Below are 21,968 nucleotides of genomic sequence, written 5' to 3' on the forward strand. Positions count from 1 at the left end.
AATCGCAAAAGAGTTCGAACTGTGGTCATACGAACCACCGGAGCAAACGTATTATGATAATCTTCACCTTCAACTTGATTATTACCAAGTGTCACCAATCGAGCCTTATAATGCTCTAATGAACCATCCGCATTGTACTTGGTTTTATAGACCCATTGACAGCCAATAGCAACCTTATTAGGAGGAAGATCAACAACATCCCAAGTGCGATGAGTTTCAAGAGCATCTACCTCCTTTTTCATAGCATTGTTCCAAACTTTGAGTCGAACAGCTTCTTTAAAGTGCTTTGGTTCGACATTGGAGACAATGGAAGCCAAATAAACCCGATGACCTGCTGAAAAAGAGTCATCGGAAAAAGAGGTTGTCAAAGGCGACAAAGACATACCTTGAACCGAAGACGAGGATTGAGTAGAAGCAGCGGAAAAAACGTGATTGACGACGAGTGTACTATCAACATTGTAAAGAACATAATCCTGTAGGCGGACTGGCGGAGTAGGTTGTCATGAACTTTTATGAGGAGGTGGTAAGGGCTGCAGCGACAAAGAGGAATTAGACATCGGGACAGAAACAGAGGGAGAAACAACAACAGAACCAGAGTCATTACTGCTAGACGGATTTGATTGTCGATCAGAAACAGGGGAAACAAAGGTAGTTGGAATAGTCTCTGATACAGAAGAACTCCCCCTATCGATAACAACCTCAGATACAGAAGAACTCCCCCTATCTGCAACAGGCGCGTCAGTAGAAGGTAATGGTGCAACCAACTAGTCATCATCAAGTAGTGGAACCGACGAAGCGATGGAGAAAGAATCTTGTGCAGCGGAGTTAGGAAAAGAACCCTCACAGAAAACAACATCACGAGAGACAACAAACTCATTGCGCTCCATATCATAAATTTTCCAGCCCTTTTTACCAAAGGGGTAAATAACAAACACGCAAGACCGACTCCTTTCCCCAAACTTATCTTTGTCACGAGTGATACGATGAGTGTAACAAGCGCAGCCGAAAACACGAAGCTGAGAGTAGTCTGGCTTACATCCATAAAGAAGTTCATACGGAGTGTAACCTTTATGAATCGAAGATGGGGTGTGATTTATCAAATATGCAGCTGTCAAAACCGACTCACCCCAAAACTTTATCGGCAACTTAGCCTGAAAAAGCAAAGCCCGAGAGACATTAAGAATATGTATGTGTTTGCGTTCAACTCTCCCATTTTGTTGTGGAGTGCCAACACAAGAAGTTTGATGCACAATGCCTTTCTCACGAAAATAAGCGGACAAACACATGAACTCCGTTCCATTATCACTTCGAACAGTCTTGACCCTTTTGCCAAATTGTCTCTCGGTATACGTTATGAAATTGGTAAGAACATTACGAACCTTTGATTTCTCAAGTAACAAGTAAGTCCATATTGCTCTAGAATAGTCATCGACAATAGTTAGAAAATAAACGGCACCACACGAGGCAGGAACACGGTATGGACACCAAACATCACAATGAATTAATGAAAAACACTATTGAGTTTTATTAATACTTTCTGGAAACACCTCTCGTGTTTGTTTTGCACGAAAACAGACATCACACGAGTCAGAACCAACAGAGGAAGAAGACTGAGAAAACAAATGTAGAGAAGAAAGAACTGAAAAACTCGGATGCCACAAAGCCTTATCAAGAGAAACCGTAGCTGCATGTATCTTCATTGAAGCAACATCCGTAAGATAGTACACACCGTCATGCTCTTCACCGCTTCCAATCAGGGTCCTCGAAAAACGGTCCTGAAGAAAACAAATTGTGTCAGTGAAAGTAGCGAGACACTTAGTTTGTTTCAAAATATGAGAAACAGAAATCAGAGTGCAATTTAAAGATGGCACAAATAGAACATTCGTCAACAAGAATTTTATCCGTGAGAAACAAAACACCAACACTCATAGCAAAAGTCTTGCTACCATCGGCAAAACCAACTGAACACGTCGGAATAGACACAACATTGTGCAACAAGGAAAGCTTCCTAGTCATATGATGAGATGCCCATGTGTCCAAAATAATATCACCAAACTCAAGCTTACGAGACAGTTTGTCGGAACCACCGTTGCCTGATTTTTCATGAATCATCTGAGTTAAAACTTTCAATTGTTCAGATGTAAAAGCAGGAAAAACAGAGGAATTGGAGCTAGTCGCATGAGCAGTCACAGGTTGCCCACGTCCTCTTCCTCCACTAGAAACCATAGAACCACGAACTCTTCTTCCTCGACCAGGAGAACCACGACCACCACTAGTACCTCGCTCACGATCTGTCCACCAATCTGGAAAACCAACAAGTTGCCAAAAATCCTTCTGTTCATGCCCGGTACGACCACAGTGAGTGCAGGAGCGTCCCTTACCAAGAAGAGAACCATTATGATCAGTCCGGAGCAAATAAGCATCACCGCGAGAAGACTGATCACGGTTATCACTGCGAGCCAAAAAACCGACAGACTCGTGATTTTGTTGAAGACGAGCAGAGGACAGTCTTTGCTCTTCACGAATCACTTTAGAGTATGCCACAACGAGAGTAGGGAGAGGATCCATACTAATGAGAGTAGTGCAGAGGCCACCAAACCTCGAATCATCAAGGCCCATTACAAACTGATGAAGCTTCTCTTCATCTCTTTCTTCCACAATTGTAGACAAAGTGACACCACAAGAACAAATAGGACTCACTCGATAATTTTTCAGTTCATCCCAAAGATTGCACAATCTTCCATAATATTCCATAACAGATTGACCATCTTGTCTACACGAGGCAAGTTTAGCTTTAATTTGGTGAACACGCACCTTGTTACCAACAGAGAAACGATGTTGCAGCTCTTCCCATGTGCACTCGAGACAAATGTCACGATTGATTTCAATTTACACTCAATCGAAGATCGAATCCAACCAATGATCATGGAATTCACTGTTTTCCAATTTTCCAGATCAGGACTATCACTAGAAGGCATGGGAATAGTCCTGCTGATAAACCCTGTCTTGCGCTTGGCTTGAAGAGCATTCAACATCTCTTCAGACCATTGGATGTAGTTATCTTCAGTTAACAAAACCGAAGTGATCATAACACCGGGATTGTCTGAGCTTGACAACGTGTATGGAGAGATAGCAGTATTGACATCAGACTGAGCAACAATAACACCGGTAGAACCAGGTACAACGGAGGATTCATGATCACCCATGATTTACTTGACACGCAAGAAAGCACAAAACGAGGAAAAAAAAATTTGAAGCTAGAAAAGCACAAAAAAAACGAAAATAATCGAAATAAACTTTAGATCGATTTAGGCTCTGATACCATGTAGATTTAAGATATCGAACTGACTTGATTTTATTGACTGCCCAAACTTGGGTATTTATACACAATACAATGAGAAAATAAGATAAACACGAACAGAATAAGATAAACACGGACAACACAAACTTAGGCTTATAAGCCTTATCACAAAAACCCCTAAACCTTATCTCAAATTAGAGACTTATCCTCAATATACGTAGACGTAGTTATCATTTATCAACTACTGAGTAGACAGACCTCGCCGGAGTTCATCGCAGTCGACGAGATAAGCGAATCCATAAGCGAGATTCATCAGCGTAGCCTCGTGAAGCTCTTTATTAACCGTCGCAGTCGCGTCCGTAGAGAAAAAAACTCTATATCCTCTAACGAACGCGTCACGAGCCGTTGTCTCACAGCACAGGTTCGTCATCACTCCAACCACGATCACCTCCTTCACCCCGATCTTTTCCAGCTTTTCCTGTAGCCGCGTGTTGTGAAACGCGCTGTACGTGCTCTTCTCCACGATCTCCTCTGGTTTGGTGAGTACTATTTGGGAGTGTAACTCCGGGATGATCTCGGAATCCGAGGTTCCGTCGAGGACTAGATCCTCGTTCCACCACTCGCCGAGCATGCCGTGGTCGGTTGGGGACTTGTGGTTGTGGCGCGTGAAGAAGACAGGGATCGAAGCTCGTCGGCAGAGGTCGATGGTGGTGAGAGCTTCGTTGAGTATGGGTTTGGCCATGGAGGAGAAGTGATTTTGCATGTCGATGACGAGAAGAGCTGCGTTTTTTGGATTTGGAACTCGCTTTCGTGTCTCGTACTTTCTCGATGATGATGACGCCATTTTGGTGGTGAAGAAGATTATGATGAAGCTCTTTGATCGGTGGAGATATATATCTGAGAACGAAATGATTGGGCCTAACAGAATATAAAGTGGGCCTAGCCATGTATGATGTTCTTAAACATATTATGTTTGTTGTATAGTATTAAGGAAAATGGCCAAAATCAACCTCAACTATTTCCGGAACGCTTTTTCATATCTAAACTTTAGTATTCTGTAAATAACAATCTGAACGTTGTTAAAATTCAAATTTTCTACCTGAACTATATGAAATGTTGTCAATTTCAACATTTGTTCAAATAATTTTAAATCGGAGTTTAACAAAATTGTGTTAGACGACATGTGACGTCCATGTGGCACTAGAACTAACTAAAACGACGTTGTTTTGGTCATTTCATAGCAACCACAACATACCAAAAATGACCAAAACGACGCTGTTTTAATCAATCTCAGTGCCAGATGGACGCTACAAGTCGTCTGACTCAGTACTGTTAAACTCTAATTTAATACCGCTCGAATATATGTTGAAATTGACAACATTTCATATAGTTCAGGTAGAAAATATAAATTTTAACACAGTTAGATTGTTATTTGCAGTGTATTGAAATTTAGGTATGAAAAAGCGTTTGACAAATAGTTGGGATTGATTTTGGCCGTTTACCCCCTATAGTATAATCATTACTGTTCTGTTACATTTGTAGGTGAACAAGTACATGACATGGTCTAATGAGTGATATGCTGTACATTACTATATCTATCAAGCCTATGCATCTTTATCTTCTAGCTTGGATTGGACAGCTTCCACAAGTTGGAGAAACATTGCTCCAATGAAGTACCAAGTGACTCCTGCTAATAGAAGCTGCTGCCATGGGCTGTTAACTATGGATAGAGCAAGCGAGCCGCCGATATGATCGTTGAGCTCAGAGGCGGCTTTGTAACTTGCTTGATACTGAATTAAGAATACTGCTACTATGGCTGTCCCAAGTGGGAACTTCTGTATCTTGAACTGTCTTCTATATTCTCTTCTACTAGTTGGTTTCTCTTCTAAAGGAGTTTTCTTTTGAGTCACTCGAGGAATCGAGCTAGCCTTGGAATCGTTGTTGCTTCCAGATGATGGAAGTGATACGTTTGATGGAGTCCAGTAATCTTCTCCAAGCATGTAAGCTGGTTCTTTTGGTTTGCTTTTGCCGCTCTGTTCTGCTTTTTTCATTGCTGCCACAACATCTTGAAGCTTTCTGATATCTGGATCAACCGATTTTTTTCGTTTGGTAATAGTTAGACTCATGTTTGAATCTGGACTCAATGGTTTCGTGTACGGTGATGATCTCCAGTATAGCCAATTGGAGATAGACCTAATTGCCTCTACTGCACTTATTCTTACTTCTGTCTGCAAAAGCATCCCAAAACAACTACTTGGTACCTGACAGGTAAGTCTATAACTTGGCTTTATTGTTGTTTAGGACTATGCAAAAAGTCATAACTCACCTGGGAGCGCTCTTTTGTAGTTCTGCTCATAGCTTTGGCGTATCTTTCCTGAAACTTCTTGACATCAACAAATACATTGGAGACACGTTCCCCAACCGTGTTTCCAACCCCGATCCTCACGTTGCCTCGTGGTTGCTTTGACATAAGAAACTCCAATGGAGCAAGGTCAGATCTCTCCACTATTCTGCACATTTCATACAGAATCATGCTTTCCATAAAGGGAATAGAAACTGAAACCAAAAGATTAGTAGAGATACTAGTTTATGTGCTTACGAAATGCAGTCTACTGGACAAGCTTCGATGGCTTCTATGATTTTGGATTCAGGATCAGCCCATTGAGCAACAACCCTCGCTCTCCCATAAGCAGTTTCGATAGCAAAAGTTTTCTCAGCACATAAAGCACACTTCAAGCAACCAACGCACTTAACCTCGTCCACAAACGTAGCTCGTTGCTCAGTTTCTGATCCACACCAAACCGAGTAGATCGGTTTCCCTGTATAGCCTCTAAGTTCTTCAAGTTTTGCTTGCTCCTACAACAAGAAAACAAAAATTCATATATTACTTGGTGTTGTGGTCTTGACAAAGAGACTACAAGATCAAGAACCAATAGACTAACCTTGTCATAGGCGTGGCGTGCGATCGGATCAGAGAGAAGCTGGTAAGCTTCGTTAAGGATGATGGCCATGTCATGACCTGGATCTCCCGCTATATCGGGATGACAACGTTTCTGCAGCGCACGATACGCTGATTTGATCTGAGCCGTATCGGAACTCCGATCAACACCCAAAAGGTCATAAAGATCAAAGTCTGTGATAGAAGACGATGATGAAGAAGAAGTGGCTCTACACTTGACCTTGAATGGTGATCTAAAGGTGATGAGCTTATGAGATGTGGTATTACATGACCATGTAGCAGTCGACGGAGGAAGATTCGTCGGAGTAAGAATCGTCGGTGTCATTTTGTTTGTTTCCCTCCTCTGTTTCGTAAGGTGGATGAGTTAGAGAGGGACAAGTTATTGAAAAAATAACCAAAAATAAATAAAAATTTGTAGATTATTTTTAAGGCTGAGGATTAGTGAATTATCGAAATGTTTTTTACAATAAGGGAAAAAAATATAAAACAAATCTCAAATCCAAATGGGCCTTAACATGGATCATTCGATTAGGCCCAAAATCTTTGGCTTCATTCTTCGTCCATAGAGGGTTCAGTTGAGATCGTAGGTTTAAGAATTTTAAGGTCATTTTGAAACAGCCATGTCAAGGCAGGTCACGAGACTTCTCCGACCTCTTCGCCGTTGCTCCGGCGGTGGCGGGAGCTCAGAGTTGGGGATTCCGTCATGCTCCTCTCTCACTTCATTGACTCAGTCACGCTCCTTCGGTACGACTCCTCCGCCTCCTGCGGCTGTCTTTGTCGACAAAAACACACGTGTCATCTGCCAAGGTATCACCGGAAAGAACGGTACCTTCCACACTGAACAAGCCATTGAATACGGCACCAAAATGGTATTGTACATTCCGAAAATTTTACAACTAATTAATTGTTCTTTGTTTCTATTGCAATTCGGATTCAATTGGAATGGTGGTGTTTCAAGGTTTAGGGGGGGTTGGGTTTGTTGTATAATATAGGTAGCAGGAGTGACACCAAAGAAAGGTGGAACAGAGCATTTAGGTCTGCCTGTATTTAACACAGTTGCTGAAGCTAAAGCTGAGACTAAAGCCAATGCCTCTGTGATTTACGTTCCTGCGCCTTTCGCTGCTGCTGCTATCATGGAAGGTGTTGCTGCTGAGTTAGATCTTGTTGTCTGCATTACTGAAGGCATTCCTCAACATGACATGGTAATGACTTTGCTTGTGATATGTGCTTTGATTGTACTTATTCGATATAGTATAAGCTGGAAGCTAAGACTGATGTCTTGGGACTAATTGTTGTAATGTAGGTTCGTGTAAAGGCTGCTCTTAACAGTCAATCAAAAACTAGGTTGATTGGCCCTAATTGCCCTGGGATTATCAAACCTGGTGAATGCAAGATTGGGATCATGCCGGGGTACATCCACAAGTCTGGGAGGATAGGGATTGTTTCTCGATCTGGAACTTTGACATATGAAGCTGTAAGGTTCTTTGTGTCTCTGTCTTTCTCAACTTATAATCTCCATCGTCTTTAGCTTTCCTCTAAATCCAGATGGCAATATGTATTACTGGTTTTTCTTTACCTAAAAACCGATACTTCTTTGGATTGTTAGGTTAAGTTTTCACCAATGTCAGTTTATTAGCTTTTTTTATGAGTTTGGATTACTGGAAGACCTATCTTATATTAAGTATATCTTAATGGTAGCTTTTTGGTTAATCGTTACTGTAGGTTTTCCAAACTACTGCAGTAGGTCTGGGGCAATCTACGTGTGTAGGAATTGGTGGGGATCCTTTTAACGGCACAAATTTTGTTGACTGCTTGGAGAAGTTCTTCGTTGACCCTCAAACAGAAGGTCTCAGTTTCTGGACACCATAATCGAACTTTTTCATTGCATACATCTTATTATCTTTTCCCATTTGTCTAGTTGTTTCTTATGATTCAGTACATTTGATATGGAGTAGATTACCAGTACTTACCTAATACTAGTTATTTAGTATGTAGAAGAAAGTGATTCGTTTGCAGTAACAGACTCAAGTTGTTGTGAATATTGCAGCCTTTACTTGTTGATTCACCGATCTCCCTCTGTTTTAGAGATTAGTGAAAGAGAATCCAGCATTGGTTTTGAACTAAGAAATTATTGACTTCCTTTCAGGTATAATTCTCATTGGAGAAATCGGTGGTACTGCAGAAGAAGATGCCGCTGCTTTGATAAAGGTAACCGCAATGCATCTTTTCTAAGAATCAAGAGTTGCCATATTTAGATGATCAATCGTATAAACATATCGGTTTTCAATCAAACAGGAAAGTGGTACAGACAAGCCTGTAGTTGCGTTCATTGCTGGACTTACTGCACCACCTGGGCGTCGAATGGGTCACGCGGGAGGTAAATGAACTTTACTCTGCTCTTTTTCATTCATCCACTTGAACCAGGGCTTAAATCTTGTATTGGCTTTTTATTTGGGGTCGATGAAGCCATTGTTTCTGGAGGTAAGGGCACGGCTCAAGACAAGATAAAGAGCTTAAGAGACGCTGGAGTTAAGGTGGTTGAGTCACCGGCTAAGATTGGTGCGGCGATGTTTGAGATTTTCCAAGAAAGAGGTCTTTTGAAGTGAAACTATATTATAATATCGTAATACGATTGAGATGATTCAGGAACCAAACTCCCCTAATAACAACAGTTTGCCAAAAAATAGAAGAGAGAAAGGGAAATAATCCGTTACCATTGATGAACATTTTTAGGGATGTTTTCTCCCACAAAATGATTATTGCAGAGATAAATAGAGTCTTTTCTATATGCCATTCTATTTTTCAGTTTATTGAAATTTAGCCTCTCTGTTTTTTTTGTCTTTGTTTTTGTTAAATTAAATTACAAAAACAAAGAAGAAAATGAGAAGAATGAATAGATCAGTTTCAGAAATTTCTTGTTAAACATAGTTTTGAAAATTATATGAAACAGTATCTTGAATCAATTGTATCTTTGTGTACTTCCACAATATCTTTATACAAAATATTAATCGCAATCTATTTCACTTTAACAACAATTAAATCGAAATAAAGTTTGGTAAGTTTCGTAATATGAAGAAGATTCATAAAGTTGTTTTATAATAGGAACACAATTGACAGTGTGAATGAACAACACTTAAAAAAAGCAAAGAGGTCTTATCTCTAATTGGGTCCTACAATAATCAGTGGTCCTATAAAATAATCAATGGTAATCCATGCAGAAGTTGTCATTAATTAATAATACTAATCAGTGGTTATCACTGATTCACATAAAGACGCATACGTCAGACAGACGATCCATCACATTACAATTATGTATGCACTTTGTCACACGTTTTACTCAATCTGTGTAATAAGTTCGCGTAAGCCTCTCAAAGAAAAATCGAAACATTTAAGAAGCTCTTCTATCTTGGTCATATGAAATCTTCTACTGATTTTTTTTGGTTAACAAACACTCCATTAAATTAAGTTACAAGATTAATAGTACTCCGTTTTAAGAGAAGTATAATACAACCAACTAACTTATGCAAAAGGAAAGAAAGCCATGGTGTGCAGGGCCGTCTCTACCCCATGGTAGAGTAGGCAAATGTCATGGGTCCATCCTAAATATTAAAAAATTTCTTTAAGCAAAAGGGTCCAATTTTTTCAAAAAAAAAAATTTATTAAAGGTTTTTAGGTTTTTTAAAAATTTGACAGAGGTCCCATATTTGTTTAAGACGGGGCTGATGGTGTGTTGCTTAGACAAGTGCACAACACCCGGATCAAACTAAAACAAAAGAGATAACAAGCTTGAGAGCAACTAAAGTACAAATAGCAAAAGTTAGAATAGGTACTAAGACTAAGATAAAGAGGTCTTAAAACCATAAAAATAGTAAAATCCACCCAGAAGATAGGCCACATGAAGTGAGGAGAGGCTGCCCAAGACCAAGTCACTGGCCGCAAAACGACAATTTACCACACTGGAATACAGAAATTCCGACGGGTTTTTAAAAACCTAACTCGCACTAAAGATGATAAGTCTTCAACTCCCTAAAAAGGGAGACATCATGTAGGTTGGGAACAACCTCCCAAGAGTCGAGTGCCGGAGAAAAAATCCAAGATAAAACCATTTTGCCACACCAAGCTGAAACATTTGAACCAAGTGGGTAACAAAAAACATGAATCAAGACGAAATTGTGTAGTCAACAAAATGAAATTGAGGGAGAAACATGAGAGCCAACAACAACAAGATAAAGTTGCAAACAATCTCTCCTTATAGGAGGAAGTTATTAAGAAATATCTCTCATTGAATGAGGAAATTAATCTATTTTCATTAGAACAAATAACCCTTGGATCTTTAAAATTCAATAGAACAAAAATCGTCCATAACCAAAATAATTTTGAATCCATACACATTAATGGGCCAGCAGAAGCACAAAAAATAGATCTTCTTAGAAGAGCCCTAATTGTTGTCTTCCTAATACTTTGCCATATAGGCTTCAGGTCCACAAAGTTAAATGGACCATGAAAGGCCCAAAATGAAACAATAATAGTCGAGACCCAAATTTTCTTCGAAGCTTGACAAAGCTTGGTCAGATGAAGATCACGGCGGCTGCCGGAAAGTTGATCTAACCCAGATACGAGAAGAGAAGTTTCTTGAAGTTTCTCGACGATTCTCGACGGCGGCGAAGTGCCTTGTCGGAAGAAGTTGTCGGAAGGTCTCGCGAGAACGGTAGATCTGACGGTGGAGGCGGAAGAAAAATTGGGATTGGTACACCGTAGTAAGGTTCTTCGGCACCTGTTCGAGAAAGTTGTGGGCCTGGAGGAGGAAACAGAAAAGCTATCGACATCGATAGACGGTAGTAAGATTCTTTGGAAAACACCCGAGAGATGACTAGATCTGACAGACAGCCTTGCCCGAACAGCAGAGACACCGGCGGAAGCCTTGCCTGAACAGCAGAGACACCGGGTCTGAGGTCTCCTGTGGTTGTATGGGAGTGAACCCTTGAAACGGTTTTTTATAAAGACGAGAGAGGAGAACTCTATCCTGTGTCGGCGAGCAGCCCAAACCCTCCAAACGGAGGCAGAATCTCCAACCTCCATATATGTGCAAGGGAGGTGGATAAACTGAGTACTATGACAAGATCTCGTCGGTGACATATTCATACGATGAAAAGAGAAAGAAGAACTCTCCAAATTAAAGATCCAGCGGAAAGAAGGTGAGCTAAGCATGGCGGGATAACCATCTCCGACCACTAGATCTGAAGTTACAGTGAAGTCATGGTGGTCGGGAAGTAAAAACAAGGCTAAGCCTAACCCGTTTAAACAAAAACATGAAAGAAGGAGAACAATCCGACACCGGTGAAGCTCTCTAACTTCACCGGCATCAGAAAACTGTATCGGAGTGGATGCCTCGACTATTGTGTCTGAGAGCGTTTGACATTAATCTACTGAAATCTTTTAAAATTTGCGTCTTTGTTTTTATCTTTTTTACCAAGGAACCAAATAGTGAGAACTCAAAATCATGTAAAAACAAACTCTGTTTTTTTCTTAAATGATATTTACACACTAGCAGAAAAAAAAAAAAAAACTAATACGTATTTATTTGTGTGGTAGACAAAGCCATATAACATACGTAGTGGCAGCAGAACAGAAGAGTGGGATAGTCGAAGTGACGAAACTAGTATTGGACCCCCCAACTGTTCCTATTATGAACATGTTTCTTGCGAGTCCTTCTGACAGAACAGATGCGACGACTGACCATAACTCTCTCTGCTTCCTTAAAAATCCTGTGACCCCCAAAAAATTCAAAGGAAAAGACTTTACGTTAGAAATTTAAACCGGATTGGTAGTATATAACATAACTGTATACATTCGTTCATCACGGTTTCACTTTCCAAGGAATTTTCGAATATTGTCACATGATGTAGTTAAATTGTCTACGCAAATTATCTAGTTATATATAATGACTTTGTCACTACATTCATTCGTTAATAGGCTATATGGTTTCCTTAATTTGGCATATTAATTTGTTACAATATACAAACATGTCACTAAAATGATTCAATTGTGTATATTTTTATATAGGAGCTAATTACTTTATATATAGTATTGTCAGAAACTTTGAGAACATATATAGAGAGATGCCAGTGTTCCTTTTTCAGAATTTTAATGTTCGAGATATTAGCTATATATATATATATAGTAGAAGAAAAATACAAAATCCGTGTAAACATATATATAGATTGTGATTTGCAATCTCAAATTTGATATTTGATATTGGCGGGATAACAAATTTTAACTCGCAGAAAAAAGGAACTATACTTTATAACAAATAATTTAGCTAGATATGCACCTTAAATAAATTGATGGTATATAGAAATACAATCAACGAGAGGGCTTTTATCTATATGATGAATATGGCAGAGGAGGTGGGTAAGAAAGAAAAAAAAGTCACTTTCAAGTATTGTTACACTTTGTCCTATCTCATTTGGTACTCTCTCTCTCTCTCTCTCTCTCTCTCTCTTTTGCCTTGTTCCTTTTTTAGTAGCGTTGTTTTCCTTAAAGCATTTTTCATTAAATTTCCATTTTTGGCTTTTCTCCGAATTACGTCATGCATGGCAGCTCAAAGAAACTAGTGGTTGGAGATTTTACCAAAAAGTATATTCTATGCTAAATAAATTACCAAGCGCTGCCATTACATGTCTCTTGTCTAATTAGTAATTCGACATTTTATGTTATTATTTTAATTTTTGATAACTTTTCGTCAAAACTAAAATAAAATTAAGATGCCTTAACTTATATATCTATAAATGTTGGGTATAGTAAAAACATTAAATCTTACAAGGATATAGTTTTTTTTTCCTTTTAATTATAGAAACTTAAACTAGTTAATTGTGTACGTTTATATTTAAATGATTTCAAAAACAAATTGCAAAGAGACTGAAAATAATATTTTAAGAACTAAAACCTTACAATTCATTGTAAGATAATATATATATATATATATTAGGTTAATTGTGCAAATTAAAGCGCACTAGTTGTATAATGCTGAACATTAACGGGTGACCAATATACGTTTACCGCATAACGCGTTAACATTTGAAACCTTAATATAACAAAAAAATGTTGATATATATTACAATTTTTTTTGGTAAGGGATATATATTGCAAATAGGTAAGCCATTTTTTGCACTAGACAGAAATATTATTGTAAGAAATTAAAGGAGAAAAAAAAAAGAGAGAGAAAGATAAAATAATTAGTGAATAGAAGATGATGGTGAGTTAAGACTACACGCCACACACAAGAGTTGTATACAGAAAAGAGAAAGTGTAATTAAGTATATTCTTCCCCATTATATCTCTCTCCTTCATCCAACCTCAATATATACACTGATCTCCATTTCCAGATCCCCAAGAACACAGCTCCAACAAAAAGTACTTTTAGCAACACTCTCTTATAAATTTTCCCTTTATCTCACTAGCTCTCTCTCTATATATATATATTTCTCACTAGCTCTTTCACATATACTCTTTTCTCTCTCTATCTCTTCTCTTATTCATACATCAAGATTCAAGAATCGAACACCATCTTCCTTGAAAATGAATCCTGTAATTAACTAATTATAGGGTTTAATTTCGGATTTTTTTTTTTTTTTGGGTTTTGTTGATAATTAGGGTTTCTTTTAAGTTGATCTAGCTTTCATATATACATTTGAATCAGGAGGAAGAAGGAGGGAGTAATAAGAGGAAGAAGAGAGTGATGGGAAGAGGGAAGATAGAGATAAAGAAGATAGAGAATCAGACGGCCAGGCAAGTGACCTTCTCCAAGAGAAGAAATGGTCTTATCAAGAAGACTCGTGAGCTCGCTATTCTCTGTGACGCTCACATCGGTCTCATAGTCTTCTCGGCCACCGGAAAGCGCTCCGAGTTCTGCTCTGAACACAACAAGTACGGTTTACTTCTTCTTTCTTCTTCTTCTTCCAACTTTTTCAAATTAGGGTTTCAGAGATCGATACATATACATGTGTATGTATATATTCATCTAATTAATGAGGATATGAGCTGAGATACATGATATAGCTCGTGCTTGTGAACAGACAGTTTTCATCATTAGTTTCTGAAGTAGCAGGGGTCATGATTCTGTTTACATTTTTAATTTGGCCCAGAAGTTCAGAATATTTGATCCAATATTTTTGTTCTTGCAGTATTTATTTTGTACATATGTGTAACATGCATGTATCTTATCATATTTAATACATAGGGGTCAAATTCTATATTTCTTACAGCTGCCAAACAAAGAGGTCTTTCTGCAAACATTTAACATTTTTTTTTCAATTTGCTTTTTCATATTAATTAAGATCCCTATTATATCGACTATAAAAGTAATTATTTTAATGATTCGAGTTTAAATACAATTATAAAGGTTTGTTAATTAGATCTAAGTCATGAACCAGAAGACAAAACAAAGTGAGTGAGGAGAACGCCTTTAAATTTATTTTATTTTAACCAATTTAATTTGTTGGCCAAAATATGGATCTATTTTTCCGAACAATATTTGTTATTAGAGTTTTGTACATGTTACTTCACTGATTATTGAAGTCTTGATATTTTTGTAACATTAAATAGATACTAATTTGATCACACTTTATTTTGAATTATAGGATGCCTCAGCTCATTGACCGATACTTGCAGACCAATGGATTGCGACTTCCTGATCATCAGGACGACCAGGTATATATATGTAAATGCATACTTATTTGGTTGTCATTGTGTTACCGATTGACAAAGAAAAGCATATAATACACTAATGTGTGTTAACTCGTGTGTGTAGGAGCAATTGTACCATGAGATGGAAGCACTAAGAAGAGAGATATGTAACCTTGAGCTCCATCTGCGTCCATATCATGGACATGACTTAGCCTCCATTCCTCCTCATGAGCTTGACGGACTCGAGCGACAGCTGGAACATTCTGTCCTCAAAGTCCGTGAACGTAAGGTAAATGCAATATATGTTCATATCAATACATGTCCTCTTAAAGCTATATTGATTACACTTTTGTTTTATTTCTGCTGTTAATATAATGAAGAATGAGTTGATGCAGCAACAGTTGGAGAATCTAAGCAGAAAGGTCACTCTCTAATCACTCTTTTTTTTTTAACTACTAATAATCTTATGATGCCGCTGGTAATTAGTAATCATACCATGTCTCTATATATATATGATCAGAAGCGGATGCTAGAAGAAGATAACGATAACATGTGCCGTTGGGTAAGTTTGGTTATATAGAGAATGTTTTCACATTTTCGATTGAATGATATATTTCCGTGTATACTAAGTTTCTTTATTGCAGCTTCATGAGCATCGTGCAGCGATTGAGTTTCAGCAAGCTGGTATAGAGACGAAACCAGGGGAGTTTCTACAGTTTCTAGAGCAGGTTCAGTACTATACCAATGATCATCAGCAGCAACAACAACAACAACAAAACAGTCTTCTTCAGCTTGCTACACAGCTTCCTTCAGAGATTGATCCTAATTACCATCTCCAGCTAGCTCAGCCTAATCTTCAAAACGATCCAGCTCCCAAAGAGTGATTAATCTAATTAATTCTCAATACAACTTCTCTTTCTTTCTGGGGACAACTTAATGAACTTTTATTAATTACCTATATTTTGATGTTAGCCAATGCCTTCTTTTGTTGTCTGTTTTGTGTGGTCATAAAACCTTGTTTGAAGTACAATTTACTTGAGAAGCAGTGGTCTTTGGTTATAATTTTTATTCATCATTATCATACATATATAGTATTCCAACTAGCGACCAACTGTTATGTAAACGCATGTGTTCAAAACTATATATGTTTGTGAATGTAAAAATTTAGATGACCAGGTCAGCTCAATGTACTGTTATAATATATCATAAATTTTATCTGATCGGTTCAAAAAAAGAGTGAAAAAAGATAAAGTTGAGCAAAACTATTCTTAGATTATTCGCAGCAAAAAAAAAAAAAAAAAAAAAAAATTTAAAAAAATCTGCAGCTCAGAATTATATATATAGTTTGACTGTAAACAGATTATACGGATTTAGATAGAGTGGATCATAATGCCCGAAAGTAACTCTTATAAAAGCTCAGACAAGATTGAAAAAAAAAGTTCCAACAATTCTTGGAAGAACGATCTTACGGAGGCTTGCAAGAACGATCAAGAAGCGAAGAGACAAGTTTCAGAACAAGAAACTTGTTGTTGTTCTTCTTCTTCTCGTTCTTCGTATTCCTCATCATCACGTTGTATTCATTACAACGAGATAAGACTTGAGTTCTTGATCGCCCCAACAACCATCATCATCTTCTAAAGCCCAAAAACAAAGTTGCGGATCGTCTAAAAAAATATGGCAGGAGGAGCTTTTATAGGCGATAGTGGCCATGGAGGAGACTACAAAGAAGGCCGTGTAACCGCCTTTGTTGTGATTACCTGCATTGTAGCTGCAATGGGTGGTCTTCTCTTCGGTTACGACATTGGTATCTCAGGTTTGTTTCTTGCCTCCCAAGTAAACCTGTTTTCTCCTCTCTATCCATTCTCAATGTTTGCTATTTCCAGGAGGAGTGACATCAATGGAGGATTTTCTAAGGAGATTCTTCCCTGACGTGCTTCGTCAAATGCGGAAACAAACAGGGCGTGAAACAGAGTACTGCAAATACGACAATGAGCTTCTAACTCTCTTCACCTCTTCTCTTTACCTCGCTGCATTATTTGCATCTTTCCTTGCTTCAACTATCACAAGGCGTTTTGGACGGAAGGTGTCGATGACGATCGGGAGTCTCACTTTTCTCGCCGGAGCTCTTCTCAATGGTTTCGCTATCAACCTCGAGATGTTAATCATCGGGAGGTTATTTCTCGGTGTAGGTGTCGGATTCACTAACCAATCTGTTCCTCTTTACCTCTCTGAGATGGCTCCTGCTAAGATTAGAGGAGCTCTCAACAATTTTTTCCAATTAGCAATCACGATTGGGATCTTAGCCGCGAACCTTGTCAACTACGCAACCCCAAAGCTCAAGAACGGAATCGGGTGGAGACTCTCTCTCGGTTTAGCTGGAGTTCCCGCAGTTATGATGCTGTTCGGATGCCTTTTCTTGCCAGACACGCCAAACTCAATCCTTGTACGTGGGAAAAAAGAAAAGGCCAAGGAGATGCTTCAGAAGATCAGAGGAACCATGGAGGTGGAGCATGAGTTTAATGATCTTTGCAACGCGAGTGAGTCGGCCAAGAGAGTTAAGCATCAATTCACGAACATAATGCAAGCTCGTTATCGACCACAGCTAACGTTATGTACCTTCATCCCGTTCTTCCAGCAGCTAACCGGGATCAACGTCATTATGTTCTACGCACATGTTCTGTTTAAGACCATCGGTTTTGGAAGTGACGCCTCTCTTATATCCGCGGTCATCACCGGTCTCGTCAATGTCCTCTCCACCGTTGTCTCCATCTACTCCGTCGACAGATTCGGACGCAGAGTTTTGTTTTTTGCAGGTGGTATCCAGATGATGTTGACCCAGGTGAAAGCGCTCTGTTTTCCAAAACAGAGCATTCTACTTCCTGCTCTGCTTATAAAAAAACATATTAAAGTAACAATGATTTGATTTGTTTTTCTTTGGTTTCAGGTCGCGGTTGGGTCGATGATCGGATGGAGATTTGGACTTAACGGGGAAGGAACGTTATCAAAGATTGATGCGGATATAATATTGGCATTGATCTGTCTCTACGTGGCCGGTTTCGCGTGGTCGTGGGGACCCTTGGGGTGGTTAGTGCCGAGTGAGATATGTCCATTGGAGATTAGGTCGGCAGGACAATCGTTAAACGTTTCGGTGAACATGTTCTTCACTTTCTTCATCGGACAATTCTTCTTGACGATGCTTTGCCACATGAAGTTTGGTCTGTTCTTCTTCTTCGCAGTCATGGTCGTGATCATGACCATTTTCATTTACTTGTTGTTGCCGGAGACAAAAGGAGTCCCAATTGAGGAGATGGAGAAAGTGTGGAAAGAACATAGATACTGGGGGAAGTATAGTCATAATGATGATGATGGCAATGATGTTGATGATGATGCTCATGTTTTTTAGTTGACGAGCTTTTGATCATAATATTTGGAATTTAAAGATTTGGTAGGATTTTAAAAAACTTCTTGATGACAAAACGCTTATTGGATTGTAATGTAGCTATTGTTACTCCACAGCCTTTGTGTTGGATTGGGTTTCAAGTTTAAAGGTACACCCTGACCATTTTTTTTATAAAAATGCCGACATGAGGACATGATTGCATATTTTGCATTGTATTAGAGAGGGTACGACGAGTATGACAATAATTAAAACAAATAATTTTAGTGTTCGTTGCATAAGAAAATGATCTCGACGAGACGAGACTAATGACATAAAAGCAAATCTTGCGTATCTGCCAAGTGGACTAATCCACTTATATTCAATGTCAAAATCAAGCACAATGACTACATAGTAGTACATAGTCTACATTAATGTTCGTTAATACATATATATACGTATTAGGATCTCGTCCGTCAAAATTATTATAATGAACAAATCTACCGAACTATATAATACAGGATACAAAACTATATTATTTATAGGAAAAAATGATTGTCAGCTATACCCGAACAGATAGGCACACATACAAACAATATAAATGTTTTGTTAACTATATGAACTATTATCATCACATAATGACATCTATAAATAAACATAAGTTATATGTACAACACCATAAACATTAAATTATGGCCATAATCCGACGTTGACCAGTGTTGACCAGCGTTGACCAGTGTTTTTTTCCTAAAAATAATTTTTTATATATATATTTATTATAAATAAACAAAAAAAAGAAATGATTTGTATAATTTACAAAAACAAAATATAACAACAAAAAGTTATATGACAAAAAAATATAAAAAATTATGTACCAAAAAAAAATAAAAAATGTTATGACAAACAAAATTCATGGTATATATAGTAACTAACTTTGTTAATACAGAAAATATACCAAAAATAATATAATAAAACTATACCACCAAAATTTTATGTGTAGTAGATTTTTTTATAAAACTATAACAAATATATACCTTTCCGTTGTAAAAATCATTTTTTTGTTTTGTATCTTCAAAGATGGGGGTTTTAAATATTTTTTTTTCTTTTTTACTTATTTATAAGATTATGTCATTTAAAATATATCCAAGACATCGCCAACTATGTATTTGATTTTAATAGATCAACCTTTGATTTTACAAAATCAACTTTTGTTTTTTAACTATCTTCTTGATATATGTCTTTTATGTAAATAAATAAAATTTTCATTATTTTCTTCCTTTGTTTTTCTTATTAGAAACAAAGAAATAGTTGGTAGTGTCTTGGATATATTTCAAATGACATAATCTTATAAATAAGTAAAAAGAAAAAAATATATTTTAAACCCCCACCTTTATAAATACAAAATAAAAAATGATTTTTAAAAGGAAAATGTATATATTTGTTATAGTTTTATGAAAAAATCTACTACACATAAAATCTTGGTTGTATAGTTTTATTATATTATTTTTGGTATATTTTCTGTATTAACAAAATTAGTTACTAGATATATCACAAATTTTGTTTTCATATAATTTTTAATTTTTTTTGGTATATAATTTTCTTGTATTTTTTTTTCGTATAACTTTTTTTTTGTTATATTTTGTTTTTATAAATTATACAAATAATTTAATCTTTTTATTTATTTATCAAAAATACAGAAAAACAAAAAAAAATGTTATTAAGAAAAAAGAAAAAAAAAACATTTTTTTGAATATTTTTTTCTAGTCAACGCTGGTCAACATTGGTCAACACCGGTCAACACTAGTCAACGCCGGATCCCGGTCAAAATTTAATGTTTATGGTGTTGTACACATAAATTATGTTTGTTTATAGATGTCCTTATGTGATGACAATATTTCACGTAGTTAACAAAACATTTTTATATTTTTTATATGTGTGGTCATGTGTTGGCGTATATTTCAAGTAGCTGACAATCATTTTTCCTAATTTATATAGGAAAAGATGCTAACACGTTTAACACAAAACTATACGTTTTTCATGGGTGATGTTTCTAATATAGCAAGCTTCTCCAACTGATGCAAATTTATAATTACTTTAATGCAAGCAATATGTATGGACCTCACTCAACTAGGCCTCTTAACCACTTTTTTCTTGTATTTGTTTAATCCTTAATCTATTTATCTTTATTCATATTTAGAAATTCCCCAAATATCCATAAACATAAAAACAATTATGCATTTTAGACTATATACCGGATATCTGTATATAAATATCGGATATTTAAAAAAACGAAATATTTATTTTAAAAGTTAGTATTCATATCCGTTTTATCCGCCATTTTATTATCCATATTTCTATCTATTTGGCCAAATATCTTTTTTCGGAGTGGATACAGAATATAAATACAGAGATTGCTGATAATGTGTCTGATTGGCAACAATTTTACAAAGCTTTACATATATACAATTTTAAAATTTATCAATCACCGAAACTTTACTAAAAATATTTTCAAAAAGTTTATTCTCAACTTTTTTATACATCTTTCACATACATATATTTTTTAGAGTTTTATAATATTCCGTAATAACTTAAGAGTTTTTCTAACAACTTTGTGTACTTTACCATGCCCAACACATATTAATCCCACACCTACACTCAACTAATTGAATATAAAAGTATATGTAATTTTAATTCTGGTGTCGACGACAGAGGAATTTTGAATAATCTGAGAGCTTTCGATTTCTGACATTTCACGTAGAAAACGTGATACTGGAGAGTGGAGAGTTTCATACTGGTGGCAAAAATTATTGCCAAACATAAATAAATAAATAAATAAATAAAGAACCAAAAAGCTTTATATAAACTTAAATAAGTTTTGATGTCAAAGTCTACTTACCCAATCAATTACCTCACTGATTTGTACCCTTTTCAATCTTTTCCGATTGTTATACGGAAACACCTTTTTTTTTTTCTTCTTACAAAAGATTAATTTTCACGCAAGTACAAAAGAAATGTTCACATTAGCTAAAAACTAAAAAGTCTAAAAGACAAAACTAATAACCAGATTAGTCATCCCCAGATTTTTATTTAATTTTTAGTGCGTATTTAGATTAAATTCTCTTTACTGTATGCCGTTTTAGTAGTTTCAAATTTCAATTACGAAAACAGTAAAAATTTGTTGTCCCGAAAACGATGATAAAGTTAACTTCATCTAAAAAACGATACAATGGTCAACATAGTACGTAGTTCAGTTTTTTTACATATACAATATTGTGACATAACGTGGTCTATATTGATTTGTACCAGTATCATCGATATAAAACTTATACAGTATATAGATTCAAAAAAATCAACCAGCAAAACAAGATAATTACAGTTTTTTAATTAAAAAAGGTAAAAATTAGTAGTGAATAGGTGACGTGGGATGGATAAACGTCTCATTAAATGCACGTATCAGAAACCGGAGGACCGAAGATCCTACCCCTTCAGTGTTAAATTCTCCTGCCGGAGCGTGGTCCCTACGCGACCTCCTTCTTCACCGGAAGTGTATAACGCGAGTGCACTCCACCGCGTCGGGACAAAAAACTCTAAAATGTCCCCTCAAAAAAGAAAAAAAAAGAAAAAAAAAAAGTAAGAGATGGTGAGCT

The 21,968-nt window shown here is 36.8% G+C and overlaps 6 protein-coding genes across 8 annotated transcripts; 3 read left to right on the forward strand and 3 right to left on the reverse strand.

Moving 5' to 3' along the window:
- LOC109125902 lies at nucleotides 765-3,206 on the reverse strand. Its single transcript, XM_019228690.1, has 4 exons — nucleotides 2,815-3,206; nucleotides 1,924-2,737; nucleotides 1,585-1,775; nucleotides 765-1,416 (listed from the first exon to the last, which is right to left on the reverse strand). The coding sequence occupies exons 1-4, from the start codon at nucleotides 3,204-3,206 to the stop codon at nucleotides 765-767; spliced, it is 2,049 nt and encodes a 682-aa protein (XP_019084235.1).
- On the reverse strand, nucleotides 3,338-4,671 carry LOC104706623 (nicotinamidase 2). The gene has a single exon (XM_010422819.2). It carries the CDS (start codon nucleotides 4,143-4,145, stop codon nucleotides 3,543-3,545), a length of 603 nt encoding a protein of 200 aa, XP_010421121.1. The 5' UTR covers nucleotides 4,146-4,671; the 3' UTR covers nucleotides 3,338-3,542.
- On the reverse strand, nucleotides 4,786-6,663 carry LOC104706624. Its single transcript, XM_010422820.1, has 4 exons — nucleotides 6,244-6,663; nucleotides 5,901-6,157; nucleotides 5,628-5,811; nucleotides 4,786-5,529 (listed from the first exon to the last, which is right to left on the reverse strand). The coding sequence occupies exons 1-4, from the start codon at nucleotides 6,583-6,585 to the stop codon at nucleotides 4,906-4,908; spliced, it is 1,407 nt and encodes a 468-aa protein (XP_010421122.1). The 5' UTR covers nucleotides 6,586-6,663; the 3' UTR covers nucleotides 4,786-4,905.
- Nucleotides 6,840-9,094, forward strand: LOC104706625 (succinate--CoA ligase [ADP-forming] subunit alpha-2, mitochondrial). Its single transcript, XM_010422821.2, has 7 exons — nucleotides 6,840-7,129; nucleotides 7,253-7,462; nucleotides 7,564-7,734; nucleotides 7,983-8,106; nucleotides 8,407-8,468; nucleotides 8,556-8,637; nucleotides 8,727-9,094. Exons 1-7 carry the CDS (start codon nucleotides 6,881-6,883, stop codon nucleotides 8,864-8,866), a joined length of 1,038 nt encoding a protein of 345 aa, XP_010421123.1. The 5' UTR covers nucleotides 6,840-6,880; the 3' UTR covers nucleotides 8,867-9,094.
- Nucleotides 13,560-16,039, forward strand: LOC104706626 (protein TRANSPARENT TESTA 16-like). 3 transcript variants are annotated; one of them, XM_010422822.2, is made up of 7 exons: nucleotides 13,560-13,847; nucleotides 13,960-14,186; nucleotides 14,900-14,969; nucleotides 15,070-15,234; nucleotides 15,326-15,367; nucleotides 15,466-15,507; nucleotides 15,590-16,039. In XM_010422822.2, exons 1-7 carry the CDS (start codon nucleotides 13,839-13,841, stop codon nucleotides 15,827-15,829), a joined length of 795 nt encoding a protein of 264 aa, XP_010421124.1. In that variant the 5' UTR covers nucleotides 13,560-13,838; the 3' UTR covers nucleotides 15,830-16,039. The 3 variants fall into 3 exon arrangements, with proteins under 3 accessions (XP_010421124.1, XP_010421126.1, XP_010421125.1); XM_010422824.2 differs by having other exon boundaries at nucleotides 13,560-13,673; nucleotides 15,590-16,038; XM_010422823.2 differs by having other exon boundaries at nucleotides 13,604-13,847; nucleotides 15,341-15,367.
- LOC104706627 (sugar transport protein 11-like) lies at nucleotides 16,360-18,574 on the forward strand. Its single transcript, XM_010422825.1, has 3 exons — nucleotides 16,360-16,758; nucleotides 16,829-17,784; nucleotides 17,890-18,574. Exons 1-3 carry the CDS (start codon nucleotides 16,620-16,622, stop codon nucleotides 18,346-18,348), a joined length of 1,554 nt encoding a protein of 517 aa, XP_010421127.1. The 5' UTR covers nucleotides 16,360-16,619; the 3' UTR covers nucleotides 18,349-18,574.

This window comes from Camelina sativa, chromosome 8 (assembly GCF_000633955.1).
Source record: "Camelina sativa cultivar DH55 chromosome 8, Cs, whole genome shotgun sequence".
NCBI lineage: Eukaryota > Viridiplantae > Streptophyta > Magnoliopsida > Brassicales > Brassicaceae > Camelina > Camelina sativa.